General features: G+C 37.0%; 1 protein-coding gene across 1 annotated transcript; it reads right to left on the bottom strand.

The window, feature by feature from the left end:
* Nucleotides 1–1,358: 1,358 nt before the first annotated feature.
* PIN1 (Auxin efflux carrier family protein) lies at nucleotides 1,359–5,325 on the bottom strand. The gene is made up of 6 exons (XM_006826822.4): nucleotides 4,047–5,325; nucleotides 3,686–3,959; nucleotides 3,345–3,430; nucleotides 2,977–3,134; nucleotides 2,365–2,441; nucleotides 1,359–1,774 (listed from the first exon to the last, which is right to left on the bottom strand). Exons 1-6 carry the CDS (start codon nucleotides 5,266–5,268, stop codon nucleotides 1,708–1,710), a joined length of 1,884 nt encoding a protein of 627 aa, XP_006826885.1. The 5' UTR covers nucleotides 5,269–5,325; the 3' UTR covers nucleotides 1,359–1,707.
* Nucleotides 5,326–20,421: the final 15,096 nt, after the last annotated feature.

Genomic DNA, 20,421 nt, shown 5'->3' with positions numbered 1-20,421 from the left:
TCGTTTACTCCTCAGATAAAATTCGTCCTCCAATTAGTTTTACAACCCACATCTTGGGCATGCAGCCTCTTCAACATCACATTAATCTTAGCAATAAGAGGAAAGGGTGTGATTTGTACATGTTGCAAACCTTTTTTTTTTTTCTTTTTTTTTTCTTTTTTTTTCTTTTTTTCTTTAACAAAGTTACTTCTATTTCATTAATAAAGAAAACAATTATAGATATTAATTAACCTCAGACAAATAAAACTTCAGATACCATAGAATCAACCATATGCACCCCCTTTTCGTCAAACTATATTCCAGCACATTAGCTTCTCGATAAACATAGCTTATCTTAAACAATCAAATCCAAGGTTGCGATTTTCAACAATCAAATTGAGATGCACCTCTAACCTCTAAATTTCACCATATACATAGTTTTAGTGTCAAAAACTCACAGGATGGCTTGGCTTGAGAATCTAGTTTGAACTCTAATTATAAAATTTTGAACTCCAAATATAGTTCAAATTAAGTAGATCTATAAACACTTGAAACTTGAAACTGGATAGTCCAAATAATATGTTACAAAATACAATATTTTCAATACTCAAAATTTTTTTTTCTTTTCATATTCAAAGATCTCAATATAGAGATGATTAATTAGAGTGTTTTTCAACACCAAATCAACTTTTTATGATTGATTTTTGAGGCACACCTTAATTCTAAATTTCAAGATTGCAACATAAGGAAATTTCAAATCGCACTCCATGCGACAATGTCACTAGATTGAATGCGTACCGTCCAACTTTTTTAAAGGTGAGATACGTGTCAAAACTTAAAATTTAAATTGGCTTACGTGGTTACCAAAAGGTAAAATTGAAGAACTCCTAAATTCTACTTTTGCCAGAGGTAGTAGTCACACAATATGCTCCTGCGAGAGCATAGGATAGTGCACGCCTACATAACGGCCATAGTGCTAACCAAAATTTCATAATTCACGTACGGGCGTAAAAAAGCGAGGCAGTGAATTTTAGAGAGAGAAAAGGATGGGCGACCACGTAACCATGGAGGGTGGGTCTACTTGTCGTTTAATATTCGAAAGAGGTCCACATCAAAATCACACGCCAAGGCCCCCCTTCCATAACGTAGGGACATCCTTCGCCCACATTCGCCTTTCCTCACCAATAAAACCCCAAACTCCTATTTAACCTTTGGCACAAAGTGACAAACCCACATTCATTGACGCATTATCACGAGCTCACAACCCAAACTCCTCTGTCTCTCTCTCTCTAACCTAACCAAACCAACAAACAACTTCGTCTTTATGACAAACCACATTAATAGCGGATAACGCGAGAATGGACAGATAGAGAGAGAAAGGATAAAACAGAGCTGCGATTTCTATGCTTTTGGAATCCTTTCTCGTGACAAAATTTCGCCATTAAAACTGTAAACCTAAAACGACTAAAACCAAACATATGGTTACATGATTACAACTCCCTTAAAGAGGAATTCGGGTTTTCACAGTAAAATAGAGGTGGGGTTTGCTGTGTGTTGCATTGTGGTCCGTTTGGCATGGCATATCCTCTTTTTTGTGGTTGCAGCCAGCGAGGCCATTGCTGTCTGAGGAAACTAACTGTTGGGGCGGTCGGCGCTTCATGACAAACAATGGCAGCAGTACAGACCAGGCCCTGCTCCATGTCGGGTAGGGAGAGAGAGAGATGGCTTTCAAAGACCCAATAAGATGTAGTAGACTAGTGTTATGGGCAAGGCGATCAGCATGCCAAATATAACTCTGTAACAACAAAGTATTAGGAAAGAACATTAATTTTGGGAAAGAAGAGATGGTTAAAGTAAAGGGGAATGTGACCCACTAACATATAAATGGTAAATTATATGTGACCCTATTTTTTAGCCCTTCGATTCAGATTGTTCACACTATGATCATGCCGAATGCTGTTTTATTTTTTATTTCTTTTTGCATAACATTTAGATGAAATTTTTGGCGTCCAAACATAAAATTATGGCGAACCTGTAAAAAGTAAAAAGTAAATATTTTTTTGTTAAAAATAAATGATCAAAATGCTCATGAAATTTTGAAAGGTAATATGGTTAATTATTTATAGAATAAAAATAAAAAATAAAAAATTACTGAGTCATTTGATCAATAAGAGTGACTAAAGCCATCTACTCAAATCTGACAGCTAAGGGCAAAGGTCACGAATGAACGTACGTAGGTGGGTCTCATAGCTTCCCCTTAAGTAACCACCGCTAACAAGAAGAAAGGATGGTATTAAAAATGAAAGTGAAAGTCTCTCTCTCTAGATTCGGGGTTTCTCTCTCTAGATTCGGTGAGTGATTAGTTATTTCAGGTATGAGATATACCCGGTGCTCAGAATATCGGGGTGTACGTTGTACTCTTTGGCGAAGACGAAGGGGACAATGCCTTGAGGAAGTGCCGCCTGTTTGTCAATCAAACAAAATAGGTCAGAATAGAAGCACACAGCTACAGAGATACAGTGAAACAGTGGTCTTTTCCTTTTGGCAATCCAAGTTCGGAGGAAGAGAGAAGAGAGAGATTGGGAGAAAGAGCACTGGTATTTTCATTTGAATGGTTTCTTGATTATCCATCAGAAAAAAAGATAGCAGTTCATCAAAAAAAATTAGAAAAAGAGAAAAGAGAAGAATAGTAATCAAATCAGAGAGCAAGAGATGGCGTTTTCTTTTGAATATTTTTTTATCAAGGAGAGAGAGAGAGAGGCGTGCCTTTTTTTTTGAAAAAGAGTCTTGGGTTTTTCGTTTGTCGATTAAACGAGGCCAGAAGAGGTCGGAGAATAGAATCGCTAAACAAGAGAGAGGTATTTGCTCTCTGTTGGAACAGTGTCTGGGTTGCTTTTCCAGTATTTTATAGAGAGAGCAGCGATCTTGAGGAATGCGGCAGTTTGGGTGTAAGATTCCGTTGTCAGGAAGAGAGAGAGTAAAAGAGGGGTTAGTGACCTGTACAATGGCGACGTGTAAGAGGACGCCTCGCAATCCAACAGCAATGGAAGCAGCAGCCATGACAGCTGGTCCGCTAAGGAATCTCACTCCCATCGCAAAAGCTGCTATCGAATTCCCACATGCTATGATCCTCGGCTGCAACGCCATGAATAACCCTGTCTCTCACCACCACAACCAACAACATTAACATCAACACAATCTCATTATTACAACCAATCCAAACCCATTTCTTACTGATAAGAGAATGTTTTGAAGTTAAATTATAAGAACCGAACCAATAAATCAAACCCATGTATTATGAGAAGATAAGATTTTTCCTTCTTTCCTTTTTTTTTTTATCCTTTTTCAAACAAAGAGAAACTCACCCAAACTGAACATAGCCATTCCAAGGCCTGCATCTGAGAGAATCGAAATGGACTGAGCCACAATAGCAGGCATCTTGACGTGCCACCTAAAATCAACACCAAACAAAAAATTAAAAAACCCAACTTAAAAAATCCCCCTAAAACTACACAAAACACTGTGAAATCTAAATTTGTAGATCAATCACATTATTCTTTATAAAAAAGCTCTAACCCAACTTTTGCAAGCAAGAAAAGGGATGACCGGCGCGGCCCTAACTACAAAAAAAAAAAAAAAAAAAAAAAAGAAAAAAAGAAGAAGGGAAAGTATACTGTGATCTTCAAGACAAGAGAACGTGTGAGACCTGAAGGAGACAAGGGACCATGTGAGACCAATCAAGCTGGAATATGTGTTTGGGTTTCGAATAAGCTTCCTCCAAACCATGATGAGAATAAGTCTTGTCATAACACTGGCAGGAGGCATGGACGTGGCTTTTCCATCCGTTGGCCTAGAGTGAAGCTCCATAGCTGAGCTTGAACCGAACTTCCCTTGATTTTGCCCCTCTCCTTCTGCACCTGCGTTCCCAAAGCTAAAATCGCCACGCTCATATTCCTGACTCTCTCTTGGATAACTTTCTCCTATAACAAAACCAAAAGAACAGTAATATGAGAAAAGGATTTGAAGTGAGAGAAACACTGAGAAATTTCGAAGCAAAAAATCCATACCTTTCGATGGTGGGTGTTCATTTGTCGGGGATACACCAACCCTTACTTCTTTAGAAGCCCCAAACTCTTGATGCTGTCCGAAAACTTCCGATACAGGAGAAGCACTCGAGCTCCAGACGAACATGTGCAAATCCTTGGCTCCCTCATTTTGTTGCCCATTAGCACCTTTAACCGCGGGCTTAGTCCCGCTATTAGGCGAAAACATGGCAGGATTGGGAGCGGGATATTGAGCAATGGAAGGATTAGGAGGAGCAATGGGAAGAGGGTGATTCTCTGAAGAACCCCTTGCGAATCGCGATTTGTGATGGTAATCGCTGTCCTTAGTCTCGTCTTCGAAATTAGAGGGCCTGGGCGTTGGTCCCCTGCTGGAGTAGAGATCATTAGCTCCAAAATTGGAGTGTCTTGGGCTCATATTGGGGTTTGGGTTGCCACGGCCGGCGATCATGGAGTAGAAATCAGTGTGGTTGAAGCTTGAACCTCTCGGCGTTGGGTTTCGAGAGGATTGCAGAGAGTAAATCTCAGCGTTTGTGAGATTAGAAGGTCGAGGAGTGATTCCCTGCGATCTTCGAGAGAAGATATCAGAGCGAGAAGCATTGGACTTCCTCACCGTAACGTGAAGCTTTCCATCTTCTCCAATCTCAGCGTTGGTCTCCAGCGGTTCTCGGCCATCTAGAGAGAGAACATCTGAATCCACAGTGAAGGACTTAATGGCGGCCGCTGTGTCGGGAAATTGCTCGGTGATAAGGAGCTTGGCTCCCCTATATTCGAACAGGAAGAGCATGAGAGTGTACCATATGATGCACTGAAGCACCACGATCTGGACCATGAGACTCCCCGAGAAATCACCATACATGCCTTTCAGTAAGGGGATACCCATGACCAGAGTGTTAGGCAGTGTAGAGAGAGAAAACAGTGTGATGGTCCATTCCAGTGTGCCCCTCTTACTAACTCTGCACCATACTGCTAAAACACCGAGGACAATGAGTTTTTGCAGGGTATCAGCTGCAATGAATCGAAAGTTCATGGAATAAGGATCATTAGCGGCGATGAAGTGGAAAGAAAGCAAAGGAACAGCGAACAACGCCACAAATCTGTTGATTCCTGAGCACTGATCGGGAGTGAAGATTTTCCACCATTTTACTGAACCGTAAGCTAAGATCATGGCCACATAGAGTGGAACCACCGCTGTTAAGACATGGTAGAGGTCCAATAAGCTGATCATTTTCTCTCTCTACTTCTGCTCCGAGTATTAGGACTGGTTTAGAGAGAGAAAGCACGATGGTTTTTAAAGGGGAAATATCAGGGAGGAGCATGTGTAGTTGAACTTGCTCAGTCGCTTGCAAGCTTTGGGAAGAGGTTGAAGAGGAAACGTCTTTTATTGTTTTGGATTTGGGTTAGAGAGAAAAAAGGGGTATGCTTTTAGAGAGAGAGAGAGAGAGAGAGAGGGGGAGCCAAGACATCGCCGTCCATTCGTACAGTATCCCCCTCTCTGTGCACTACATGAGTTTCGTTGGTCCCCGCTTTTTGAGCCTTTTATTTTTGGTTTTTGCAGAGAGAGAGAGAGAAAAAATATGCGGTTTCTCTGTGCATGGGAAGTTCCCCCTTCTGAAAAGAAAGTGAGAGGGGCCAGAGCGAGTGAATGATTAAAGTTTTTAGAGAGAGAAAGAGGGTTTTATAGAGGGGCGGAGCCCACTCCACTTGATTGCGCTGAAGAATTGAGCCCTTGAGTCGGCGCAAACTGCCGAAATATCGGGATTTTTTCCCGGAAGAAAGGACTTCCTTTCAGCCCCCTGCTTTGTGTCCTTTTGCTTTTTTTTATTGTGGTCATTTCTCTTTGACATTATTAGGCCTTGGGATATTTTCTAAAGGATGAAAGATAGCACAAATCATTTCAGTTGATTTGCTAGCCTTTGTAATTAATTGCACATCAAAGCAAAAGCACTCATCTATAGTACGTGTGTTCTTTTTTGTGAAGCAAGTCAAATGTTTATGGGAAAACCCATCAAACTTAATTTTAAATTGGAGAAGTTCATTCTCTTCCTTTTAATAAAGGATCAGTATGATCTTAAGTGGACAAGCTCCATTATATTTCTTTTCATGGTATTATGCGTAAGTGAGCTTAACACTACAAACACAATTTATTTGTTTACACATGAGGCTTCTTATTAAAGGGATTATTGGCCTTGCCTTTTTGTGAGACAAGGCCAAACTATGGAGAAGAGGTACGTTGGCTTAGCATTTTGGTCGGGATTAATTTTATGCATTACTGATTAGAGGTCCACTTTCGTGCATGGAACAGAGAACATCCAAGATGTAGAGTAAATTTTACATTTTCAAGTACAGTCATAGCAATACTAATGCTAAATTGTGTCAAACCAGCATTCTAGGACTCGGCCGAGTCGAGCAACTCAAGCTCGCCATATGGGCGAGGTGAGTTCTGCTGTACCACCACTTATGTGTGTTATATAAATAGGTGCAGTTTGTATAGAGTCAAGGCTCTAAGCAATCGAAATAAAACGCACCTTCAAATAATATCGAGAAATGTGGTTTGAATATTGGAAATCTTTGTGATAGTCTTAAAATACACTTTCATATTTAGTTATAAAATTTAAAGCTTCAAAAATAGTGTCGATAGAGTAGATCTATGAAAACTTGAAAATATTGGAAATTGACGGTCCAAAAATGTGTTACAAGATGCACTATTTTCAAAACTTGAAATCCATTTTTTTCTCATGTCCATGCATCTTGATGTTGAGATGATCAATTTGAAGATATTTGGACATCAAAATAACATCTTCTAGTGAAATTTTTGAGGTGGGCTCCAATTTGATTGTTTAGAGCCTCGGCTCTATATAAACATTTTTCTTATATAAATTGAGGGTGCGGTTTATATAGAGTCGAGGCTAAACAATCAAAATAAAGCGCACCTTCAAATAGTATCAAAAAATGTGTTTTTAGTACTTAAAATCTTTGTGATAGCCTTAAAATATATTTTCACTTTTCATTATAGAGTAATGATCCTATGAGACGCTCCCACACCCAAAGTTTCAAAAATAGTGTAGATCGAACAGATCTATGAAAATTTGAAAATCTTGAAAATTGATAGTCCAAAAAGATATTTGGGCATCAGAATAACCTCTTCTAGAGAATTTTTTAATGTGGGTCCTAATTTGATTGTTTAGAGCGTTGGCTCTATATAAATTTTTGCCCTAAATTGATATGTCAAATTTATTTCTAAATCGTGCGAAGTGCTTGCTGGTTAGCATGTTAAGAAAAGGAAGGTTATAATATATTCATCTTTTTAGTTTTTATTTTATTTTTTTACTCGATATGAGTTCAAATAAATCGCCTCGGCCAAGTGGCCGAGGCGTGTTTCTTATCAAAACCATAAAATTGAAGTGTTTGGGAAAGAGTATTATTAAGGATAATCCAATGAACTTGAGGAACACACATATTTCACAATCAGCGTCCTAAGGAAAGTTCGTAAGTTATTTACTCAGGAAAAGCACAACGCTATAAAAGCACTTTGCCATTGGTGAGTCTGGGTTCCTAAAGTGGTCGAATAATGATATTGAAGTTACACTCTTGCTTGAATGAAAGTGGCAAACATATATAAGATAGAATATTCGTAATATTTTGTTTTGGATACGGGTGCCTAGAATAGTTGGTACATCACACCAAAGTCAAGTCACAAAGATAGAATAAGGATATGGTACTATTGTCAGAGACTTAAGAAATTTTGTTATTTTTGTTAATATTTATTTTTGAAAGTTCACCATAAAATTATTTAATATTGCATAAAGTCTATTTTCTTAGTTATCTAAATGATTTTAGGATGTGTCGTATATGAAAGGCAAATTTTAAAATTCATATTTCTTGACTCTCATATCTAAGTTAAAAGTTGAAATGTATGTATAACCTTATCTAACTTTGGTTAGAATGAAGCTCACATTGAAAAAGAGGCTGAGGTCATGGTGGTAGCATATCCCCTATATAAGTTGTGACTTCCATTCCTATTAATAGCTTCAAAACAATCTACTAACTAGTTAAAAAATGAGCAAGGGCCTCTCATCCCCACTGAATCACCCAAGAAAAAAAAAGGTTCTCTTAGCAAATGTGGTCATACGTATACAAATGCTATAGTTCCTAGTCATGCCAATATTAGTTCCATCAATCCCTTCACAAAACTGTTTAAGTGAGATAGGTGTTGTACTAGTATAGCAGTATGCTTAACCTTATGTAGAAGCCTATGTCGCACCTAGCCCTCCCTATTTGGAAGACATGTTCCTCTATTTACTTTCTTTTGTTGTTACATACTTTTGCAAATGTGTGTTTCCATGAAAGAATCTCATTTTCCATTGAATAAACTACAAATACAAGCTACAAATCCACAAGAATATAATTTGCTCCTAAATTTTTTCATGATCCTACAAATCAAGTGGAGAAAATGAAGATACGATAAATATCGAGTGGCTGTAATCTAGTGGTAAGAATTATATTGATTTCAAAAAAAATGAAGGTAAAGTATATGATGGTGGCCTCATCCTCCTTGTAAGGCAACAATGAAACACAACTTTGGTTTGGGGCTAGATGGTTGCTTCAATCATTCTTCAAGTAAAAGCGAGCATTCAAAGTTGTTGTGGGTCATGGCACATGGGCATGGAGGAGCAACTATCTCCACTCCCATTTCCCCCTTATGGGTTTTTGCTTTTGGCACTTCTTGAATGGGTTTTTGTGATTATTGCTTGAGGGGGGGGGTGGATTTGTATCATATCACATCGGGTGCCTCAATCATAGTGTGGGTCTTTACCTCCATTCCACACCCTCTTTTGATCTCTGCCCCAAAGAAACCACCTCCATTCTTAGTTGTATCCCATTTTGATCTACACTTCACAACTAAAGGTGGCAACGGTACTGTCCGGGCCTATGCCAAGCTAGCCTCGGGCCCTAGCCTGGCCCTTGCTTTCATAAGGTTGGCTCAGACCTAGGGGTAGCACCCTACTAGACTTAGGACCTGATGGGTGTACCCGACTTTTGTGTCTAGGTATGGGTCCAACTTTTGGACTTGAATACCATTCGGGTCTGGGTCTAGGTGCGGGTCCGTAGTTATATGGTGATCATGTGTTTTTTGGTACGTGGTAGGTGTTCATGTTGTCATCATATTGGCAACATTTACAGTATTATTGGTAAAAAAAAAAAAAAAAGCTCATAGTCATAGAGTATATGATAGTAAAAAAAAAAACAAAAAACAAAAAAAAAAGCTCATAGACCTAAAATGGCAATGGATCCGACCAGACCCTGGACCTAGCGGAAAGGCCCAAGACCTGACGGGTCAGAATACGGGTCCAAATACTATGCGGATTCAGGTATGGGTCTAGCTGTACCCAGCCCGTACTTGACCCGTTATCACCTCTACTCAGGTCCCGCCCTTGTCTCTATAGGGCCCGTCCAGTGTCAGCCCTGGCCCTGTTAGGACTTGGTTGGACCGGGCCGATAATAGCCCTGGCACGGCCGTTGGGTTACCGTTGTGACCCAAGTGCTACTTTTTTAGGGCCAATCGCACGCCATATTTGAGAAAAAAAAAGAAAAAAAGAAAACAGAAGATTGTTTTGTGAAAACCGTTAACCATGTTGGTGTTTGTGCACAATACCAGGTAATATTTGTATGGCCCTCAGCTTTGGTAACGCACTTGCAAATTTATAATTCTCAAATTAGGGTTAGGAATTTGTGCAGCCTCGAATTTCAATTGAGAAGCCAAGGCATGATGACACGCATGCTGTTCGGCTCACCCCCACACATTAATACCAAAATACTTACATTCATTGCACGTGCGAGACTGGCACCAAGACAGTTGGGTTTTGTTTTATGCGTTGTATTTTGAAGAGAGAACCAAACGCTAAGAAGACATGTGGGACTGGGAAGAATCCCTAGGCCCTCGTGTCTACACTCCATTTATTTATTGCTCAAGGGACCCTAGCGGGAGGGCAAGGTGTGAGGTTCGATGGCTCCAATGGGTGCGCTGTGGATGGAATGCAAAGGGGTTGTTAGCACGAGAGAGAGGAGAGGGAACGTTAGTCTTTGTGTTCATTTATATATCTTCTACGTACTTTTAAACCTCGAAAATAAAAATGATCCTCAAAAAGATTCGGCATTTTACGAGTAGTGAAACTAGATGGATGGGCCCTATGCCAAAGAGGTCCAAGAGCATTTCTAGGCCCAAACCCAATCCCACAGTCTTTTATGATGGGAAGCATTAAAAGAAAAAAAAAAAAAAATGTTTGAAACCGCTTTTAATAGTACAAATCAGCAGATCACGTATTGCATTTGAGGGTATAATATTAAATTTTCATATCAATCACATATATTCTCAAAAAATAAATTGCCCCGATTTAGTATTCAGAAAAAATAATTAGGGATACTTTTGGTAGTTTTAACCCTTAAGTCAGCCTTAATTGAATGATACTTAAGGTAAAAGTATCAATGTACCCTTAATTGTTGTTGCTTTCCAACACTAAATAAAAGCAATTAAACAAAATTTAACTTATCATTTTATGACATACTTAGTTGATATAGAAATTTAAAAGCATTACTTTGTAGTGTATTTCGTAATCTGTTGATCTTTCGTAATATTGTAAGGGGTTTTAGCCCCCCTTTATGATATTATTCCATGTATGTTTGAATGTTAAGTTACCTTCTTGACCAAAGTTTCTCTTCTGGTTATTGACTATTATAAAGCTCGAATAATTGAAAAGAAAAATTTATGTTTGCGTAGGGAAACAAACATGGAATTACTCTATGAGTCATATTTTTTCATATTTTGCACTTAGATCCCTTTGTTTTTTATTTTCTCTAGTTAAGCTTTGCTCCTAATTGGATGTTGTAAGGATTAGACAATTTTTTATTTTTTTTAATGGTTACATCGGGCTACCCATACTTGAATTTTTTTCTTTATATATATATGGACTGCTTTGAGGTCTCCCTAGTTGAACTATATTTAGAAAAAAAAAAAAGGTATCTTTTTCCGCATATATGTATATAACACAATAAAGCGATTGATGATATCATGGTAGTTAGACTTATGCGTTACCAGGATACAAATGTTCAACATATATTATATGGAGCTTGACTATATACGAAAAATTATGATTTTGATATTCGATATATCAGACCGACCCAATTTTATTTGTTTTTTGGTTTTAATGGGACTTGATGTTGGAGACATCTGGCCTGCATACTTCCAAAAATAAAATGCAAAGTATAGGATAGCCATATGTTTCTAATATTGAACAGAGCCAAATATGGATCAACCCATAGGGGTGGCACCGGGTCGGATATGGGTATAGGTCGGGTCCGGCTAGACACGAACCTGAATAGTACTCAGGTCCTAAATTTGGACTGATATCTGGACCTGTTGGGTCTGGGTCTGAGTCTGGTTGGATCCATAGCCACCTTGCGATTATTAACTTTTCTTTTTTTGCCAAATAATACCGTAAATGTTGCCAATATTGTGACAATATGAACACCTAACGTACACCTAAAGACATATGATTGCCATCATATACCCTATGACTAAAGGTACAAGTAGAGTCTGACTGGAATTTTGGACCTATACCTGGACCCACTATAGGGTCTACCCATCGGGACCCAAGTCTAGTCAGGTTTATTACCACCCTATCGGTTCAAAACTCTCGCCCAAGAACCAAACTCGCCCAAGAAACCACACAAATAAAAATAAAACATTGGACTAGGGGGCAAAACCGGATTGAAAATCCACAGCAAGAAAGATAGGCGGAAATTATGCAAAAATATAACCGATGCGATTATTCTACATTTGTTCTTAGGTCCGTGCACAATTTTTTCCAAGTAAAATGATTTCTTTGACCTGAGATTTTTACTTTTCCAAGAGATTTGACTGAAAGCGCGGAACAAGAAATTCATTCTAAAACAAATGGTAATCATAACAAACTCTTGAAGATTTAAAGTTGAAAATTAGAGAAGGCGCAATATCTCAAGGAAAAGTTAAAAACTCTGGGAAGATTCACAAGGATCCTATACTGGAAAATCTATTAGACTGAAAGGCAGAGAGAAAAAAGGATGGTTTTCAAATAAGAGAATAGCGTTTCAAACAGGAGAACTAGGGAGACCGGGCTTAGACTAAGAATGTCAGATATGAGTCCGAGAGAAATGAGAAAACGTGGAGAGGAAGGAATGGCCCACAACAACAACAATATACAAAAAAATAAAAAAAAATAAAAAACAAAGGGGAAAAATTGGACGAGGAGGAAGAGGAGGAGAAGAATATGAAAAAGAAGAGGAGTCTTTTTCATGGGCAGATTTTAGAGCGAATCAAATTTAGAATATCTCAAGGAGATAAGTGTTATGTATCAAGAAAGGTGTTAAAAAGGAAGAGAAGAAGAAAAGAAAAAGAAGCGGAGTTTGTTTCATGGGCCGATTTTAGAGTGAATCAAATTCAGAATATTGCAAGGAGATAGGTGCTCTATATCAAGAAAGTTATTAAAAAGAAAAGGAATTAACTTGTCTCAATTAAAATACAAATTTGGAGACGAGAAAATTGTGAAAGGAAAATATATATTGTCAATTAGGTTAATATGGAAGGTGTATATTGTAAGAACGATACTATTAGGTTAATATGGATGGTGTATATTGTAAAGGAAGATACTAATGATATACGTTCGACGGTCTAGATTGAATCTGAGCCGATCTGACAGTCACGATCTCATTTCGTGTTTGAATTTTAATTTTTTTCTACAAATCCAAATCGCTTGAAATTTTAGGCATGTGTTCTTCTCATCAAGCCGCACCTAATAAAAATATAAAAAAACTAATCCATAATAAAATTGACCAAAATACCCTTGAAATTTTATGGTGGTATTTTGGTCAAATTTTTCATGTAAAATATTTTTTTGATATTTTTCAAAGGTTCACCTATTCTTTTATGAATGTACACCAAAAATTTCAAGTGATTTGGATTTGTAGAAAAAAAATTAAAATTTAAATACTATCAGTCATCTGTGATCGTCAGATCGGCCTAGATTCAATCTGGACAGTTGGGCTCATATCTTCCAATTAGCTCTTGGGCTAACAGAAAGATTTTCATTTTGTAATCTATATAGTTGGAAAGAGTAGATACAATATCTTGTATTTATGGTAAGTCTGAGTATAGTATAGGACTTATATCTATTATTGTCATATGTAATTTGCCTATAAAAGACAAGTCTGTATATTCATATGTTTAATGGACACAAAGTCTCTTAAGAGAAACCTGAGACCCTTCACATGGTATCAGAGAGCCGGATTCAAGACAAGGTTCTTACTCACCCAATTGGTGCCCTTATGTCGAGTCGTGTTTTGACTCTCTGCAAATTCTTTCAGGTTTTTCTTCAATCTCTTCCATCAGATCTAAAAGACATTATTCTCATCTTTCAGATCTCATTCTCCTCTCTCGATTAATAGTAATTTTCCCTTTTCTTTGTTGGTCTTTGGATTTCTAGGGTTACAGTTTCGAGTTTCTTTGGATTTTGTCTTGATCATTAGATCTATGCGTGATTCGTGTTTGTTAGGTCATACCCCCCGTTAATTGATTGTAATATCTCTTAATTTTTTCTTTATTTTGAGGTTTAAATCTATTTGTATTAAGCTCTCTTGTTTTGACCAGAAGTTGGTATTTGCTTCTGAAATGTTTTGGGGATTCTTAACCGATTTATGGTATCATTATGAAAATTTATCCCTTTGGCATATCCAAGAAATAACCTTCATTATATTGTTGTTAATTTCGCCCTTTTGACCAGAATTTTTGATCTCGGGCTTCGGTCTTTGGAAAATCACAGGGATATAGCTCTTAGGTTTTCTTTGTAAATATAAAATAAAATGGAAATACCTAGATTTGAAGTCAAATCGATCCTCTGAAAACCCTGATATGCAACAAACCCTATGTCCCAAAAAAAAAAAAAAAGTGTTTTGCACTTTTGAAGAACAACCTTTTTGCTTTTGAAAAATCAGCCATTTGCCCAGTCTCAGCCAGATTTGTCAGTAAATCCTTTCGAAAAATCATAATAATAATAAAAACTGAAAAACACCATGAAAATTGTTAGATCTAAAATATTTACCTTTCTATGAAACAACCATTTGGAAATGGCATATGAAAAAACGCAATATCTGACATCACTACCTTCCCTCTTAAATCAATGGCCTATGAGTAACGACCTCTGAAAAATTCCTCTAATATCTAATATGAAACTAGCCTCTGAATCCACCTATGAAAACAGCTGATCTGCCCCATCTGAAAAACCGTCCATCTGTCTATTTTTGCCTCCGGATCTTGATCTCAGAATCCAGATCCGTCTGAAATCTCACCCCGCTACTCTGATTCGATATTATCATTGACCATCTGAAACCCTTATGAAACACTAGCCCCAAAAAAAGAAAAAAGAAAAAATGCATTATCCTAATTTTTTATTTGCTCTATCTCTTCTTGTTTGTAAGATCGAGTCTGTCACTCTATTACTCAATCTTGTTGATCTACCGTTGCTTTATGTGCTTGTTGATCAAGCAATTTGAATATTATAGCCATTGCTTCTACTGGTCACGCTATGCACCTGAAGATCCAGTTCAAACTCCAGTTGCTCTCTCTCATAGCATCTTGAATTTGAGGGGGAGTGTAATAGGAAAGTATATATTGTCTATCACGTTAATATGGAAAGCGTATATTGTAATCTCTATACTTGGGAAGGATAGATACAATCTCTTGTATTTATGGTAAGTTTGGATATAGGAAATAATTTATTTCTGTTATTATTATATGTAATTTATCTATAAAAGACAAGTTTGTATATTCATTTATTTAATGGACACAGAGTCTCTTTAGAAAAAGCTGTGACTCTTCACAAAAACCAAGGTTTTTCTAGTAGACAAATAATGGAGACGAGATTAATTTTTTAATAGAAAAAAATTATATAATGTTACAACTTTATTTATGGAATTATAATTGTAGTAATCTATGTTGTTTTTATTTGGGCGGTATTAATTTGACACTATCTTAAAAAACGTGCTATTTTTTAAGTTGTCTTAAAAGACATATTAAATTTACAACGTCCAAGTATAATAGATTAGGTAGAGTATTGTAACTTCACTTCTACAAATAAAGTTGCCACTTATACAGACTGCATGCAAGAAGGAAGAGAAAGCAAGAAATGCTCACAAAGAAGTAAAAATTGAGAGAATATGTCCTTTATTAGATTTGCAAGGAAGTCTATATTAATGATCGAGTGATTAAGTGCTGTCTCTAGACATGTAAGGTAGTGCACCTCAAGAAGAGAACTTGTGTTTCACAAGACATAATTCAACGTGTCCTTTTCATTTGAAAACAAAATATACATATTTTACAAGGAAAAAACCCTAATAGCTATCTTCATTCTCCAAAAAACGAAAGAGTACCAAGACCTTGTAATTCATCTAGCATGAACATTAACCACGAGAAAAATACTCCTACAATCTCTGCAATAAAACCACTTGTCTTTTTATTTAGGAAACACAATACAAATTTTTAATACACTCAATTCAACATAGTCCTTTTATTTAGGAAACGCAATACAAATTTTTAATAAGACGAAAACCGTAACAGCTACCATCACTCTGAACAAGACTAGACACTATTGAAACCTAGTCTTCTTACTTGAATATTAGCAATGACAAAAGTAAGCTTAAATCTATACCATAACAAAATATCATTATTATCATCATAATCTTTTTTCAATTAATTGAGGTTGGCTACACAAATCTTAGATCTGTCATTCTGCTCTATTAAATGCGATATATCATCATTGAAGCCATAAATCTTCGTATTTTTCTCACTACATCCAATCATGTCTTTTTAGGCCTACTTCTTGCTTTTTTTTAGCCTTGTAATGGGTTTGCTCCACATGGCCAGCCTATCTAAATCTACTCTCTCATCTTATCGCCTATCAGAGTAGGAACTATGGTATTCCTACCCTCTTATACGCCATAACAAAAGATAAAAATACAAATACAAATACCCCTAAAGTCTCAAGAATAAAAAGTACCAAATTGACCCTAGGTTCAAACTTCCAGAAAACAGAGAAAGACCAAACTACTTCCTTCTCCAAGGGTTATAAGAAGTTTGGCCTCGAGCATGTTTGTTGAAATTCTATGTACGCTTTGATATCATGTTGTAAGTTTTTGTATAAGGCAATGATACCACTTATAATTAAAAATACACACTCAATGAGATAATCACAGAACTCATGCTTTTTCCATACATACTTAATTTCAATACATGGCGCCTATATAAATAGGCGTTTACAACAAACTACCCACTACCTATGGGATTGGATAACAATTACTCATTATCACATAAAGAGAGAGATAACTTCCCACGATCTTAGTTATCCCACATTCCACATTTACTTAGAGAGAGAGAGAGAGATAAGAAAGACACAATGTCCTGTATTTCTAAACACAATTTTTTTTATGCATTCTTATTAGGCACCCTCATGCCTTTTCACGACAACATCATGTCGTTCTGTGGCATGACAAACTAAGACTTCGATGTCCTGTTTTGAAAAATCATTTTTTCCTATGTCTACACTAGGCACTCTCATGCTTTTTCACAGCATCATCATGCCTTTTCATGGCATGACAAACTAGGAGTTTGGTGTCATGTTTTTATTTTTTCAAAAATCGTTTTTCCCATGCCTACACTAGGCAAGGATTTTCCATCATGCCTTTCCATAGCACGACATACCAGGATTGCGGTGTCATGTTTTTTTTCTTTCCCAAGAATCATTTCATATGCCTACACAGGCATGGATTTTCCATTAGGACTACTTATGTTCCCCTTTCAGAATTTATTTTTTTAAACTCATTTTTTTAAAACCTTTGCAAAAATAATACATTAAGGGCTCTCCAATTTTGTTTCCCCATTTTTTTTAAAATCTCCATCTTTTTTTCCCAAGAACATGACATTTAAGAATTTGTTTTTCTTTCCTTTTTCTTTTTTTCATTGCAAATCATATATATATATATATATTCAAAATCACTTTTTTTTTTCTTTTTTTTTATCAAGACCCAAACATTGTTTTTCTTTTAATTTTTCAATGCTCATAAAATTCAACTTTGAAAATTGAAATCAATAGTTAAAAAATATTTTGACTACTATGGTGTGTCATATGGAATAAAGCAAGAAATTAAATAAAGAGATTTTAAATTTTTATCACCTCCCTTGAATTTTGTTTCTGACCTGCTGGATTAAATTTTCACACCAACTTCTTTGGCAACATGTGATCTCCTATATCTCTTTTCTTGTAACTCGGGCTCTCCAATGCCTATTTTTTTTGTAACCTGGGCTCTCTAATGCCTATTCTCAACTTGAGCTCTCCACTTCAATGCCTATCTTCTCTTTTTTTTCCCTCTTTTTTCTTTTTTTTACAACCTGCACTGTGATGCCATGTTGAAATTTTATGTATGCTTTGATATCATATTGCAAGTTTTTGGAGAAGGCACTGATACCACTGATAATTAAAATCATGCACTCACAGAGATAATCACAGAACTCATGTTTTTTCCACACACACTTCGTTTCAATATATGAGGATCATATATGTAGGCATTTACAACAAAACTACCCACTACCTATGTGATTGGATAACAACTACCATTACCTACATGATTGGATAACAACTACCCATTAACACATGAAGAGAGCGATAACTTCCCATGATCTTAACTATCCCACATTCCACATTTAAGATAAGAAAGGCACCCACATCCACCTCACATCTCCTCTTATTTTGCATCATCTTCAACAATGTTGAGTTCATCACATCATAGAAAGGCCTCTTCAATAATTGGTGTTGGATTCCCATTGTAGACATGTTTTCCACTTCAATCACCATACTAATAAAACTATTTATGTAGAACTTGTAGTGGAACTCTGATATTCCTGCCAGAATCCTGATTTATCGTTTGTGCTCAACCACTTCTCCATGCTTTACCACCATGTCGACTATTGCTTGTGGAATTTGATTCATCATTGGATTAAAAGTCTCAACTTCCATATCATAATGTTATTCTTCTTCAAGCACCACTTAAATTTGTTGATGTCTTTAGCATGTATTTCTGTAAATTCCCATAACTTTGTCCATGTGCTCCAATATGGGAATGTCCTTGTCTAAGAGTTTTCATGGCATCATATTGTATGCATCTGAATGCTTTGATACCAATTGTCGCAGGGAGGAAACAAAAAGAAATACAATGGCGTGAAATTGGGAGCAAACATCGAGAATATTATGAGATAAATTCGATAACAATGGCAACCCATCGAAAATGCTCGTCGATCAAACAATGAGAAACATTTTCTGATCACAGACAAGAAGTAAAAGGGATAATACTCTCTCTAGCTCTAGCCATCCCACTACACTAAATAGGGCTGTACCAATGAAGCAAGTAGAGGTCTTTTAACACACATATTGAGCATATCTCCAGTACGCCAAGTAGGAAAATGATAAATTCATTTCATTACCCAATCACCCCATCAAATTACAATGAAGTGTAATTTATATAGGACATATGTTAAAGCCTCATTGAAAATTGACTAAATACCTTCAATAAAACTACTCTAGCACCAATTTTCCACAAAGCCAATTGTTTACACACAAATTTTGCAAAGTTGTGGGAGATGATAACCTCCTCCGCAACTTGTTTTCATGAAACAAAATCATATAGAATTCGGAAAGAGAAAAGTGTTGAATTCGGAAAGAGAAAGAAGTTCCATCTAATTATGGTCACATAAGAGTCGACCTAAGAGTCTCTCTTTCATTATCCACTTGAGGCGCCGGCTAGAGATTTGCCAAAAACCAAAAGAACGCTTGATAAACCTTAGAAAACAGAAAAGATGGCTTCGGAAAAGGTTAAGGACAAAGAAAGGAACTATATTAAGCAAATAAATAAACTACTAAAGGTTAGAGTTAGAGGTCCAAGTCGTAGCATAACGGAGATGCAGACCAAGTCAAAGTGTAGCGCATGTTCCTTTGTTTGTTGTGAGAGAGCTAATTGAACGGCAGGGCACTCAACCCCATGAGCGAGCGATGAAGGAAGAAGAGCCATAAGCAAGGCCAAATTTAGAGTATGATCTTTATATTACAAGTAAGAGGGGTTCATGGATTAGGAAGAAGAGAATGACTTGCTTATATAAAAAAAGTCTATTGCGATGAGACTTGAGGGAGATTTCTCTTTTAGGTCGGGGGTGAAGTACGAATTGCATGTCGTTCCTGCAGTGGCGCGTTCAGCTGCGTAGGAGCTTCTACCCAATGAAGCTGGGCGAGAGTGGATACACAAGGTAAAGTAGAAAAATGAGAAAATGTGGGCCTACTTTGTGAAGCCAGGCCCACAGTTCTAACAGCAATAGGAGTGAAGATCCTTTAGAGTGAAGAACCTATGTAAATAGAAGGCTCACGAGAACCTATTATGGGTTTTTCATTGTATAAACTATTAATCATACATTTTTCATCCATTTATAGTATAACTGGGATACCTCTTAGAAATAGCGCAAGCAAAACAACAAAAATATGCTACTTGTTCTAGGTTCCAAACCTGGAATGTGTTATTTCAATAAATTCTCTAGTTTTACGTTTGGAATTTACAACAGGGTAGTTACATCATTTTGCTAAACCACATGATGAAAATGTGGGGTCCTTCGATAATTTGGCCCACTTGCATTAAGGGCCAGAAATTTTAAGATTCCAAACCCTGAACACAGGTCTTTTGGAAAATTTGAAAAATACTTGAAGAGGTACTTGAACTAAACCATGTTAACAAACTGGGCACTTTGTTGAAATATTGCTTTATTTGACCACCTTCTCAAAATTTAAGGTAGTTTGACCATTTTAGTTGATCTTCTAATATTTTTACACCCTAAAGAGCATCATGTAAATGTACTCCCTCGGGAGTACCCGCCGTTTGACTACTTTGGTTCATATTCTAATAAACATGTGACATAGAAGATCAAAACATCATGCTTTGAATGCTGGATTGTGAATATTAGATCGTGGGAATATGCTATGTAGGTTTGCTCGAATTGCATGGTCTTGGAGCTCCTTCCTTTGCAGAATCTCCATGTCCCAATGCTGCCACTCTCTAGATGGCACAATTATAATACGGTCCCTTTGGACTATCTAAGAAGAGTCCTGTAGAAGTAAGTTTCAGCTCGAAAAGCAACTTGGCTTTGTAGGGAACCTTGTGGAGATGAAAATGGTGTAGAAGGATGGAAGGGGAAGGTTTTGTAGCTCCATGTGTGGAAGTGGAGCAGGAATCGTTCAAGGAGACGGTGAAGAAAACTGGT

Source organism: Amborella trichopoda, chromosome 4 (genome assembly GCF_054954075.1).
Source record: "Amborella trichopoda isolate Santa Cruz 75 chromosome 4, AtrichopodaSantaCruz75HAP2 v2.0, whole genome shotgun sequence".
NCBI classification, from domain to species: domain Eukaryota; kingdom Viridiplantae; phylum Streptophyta; class Magnoliopsida; order Amborellales; family Amborellaceae; genus Amborella; species Amborella trichopoda.
This window is presented reverse-complemented; position numbering and strand designations above follow the sequence as displayed.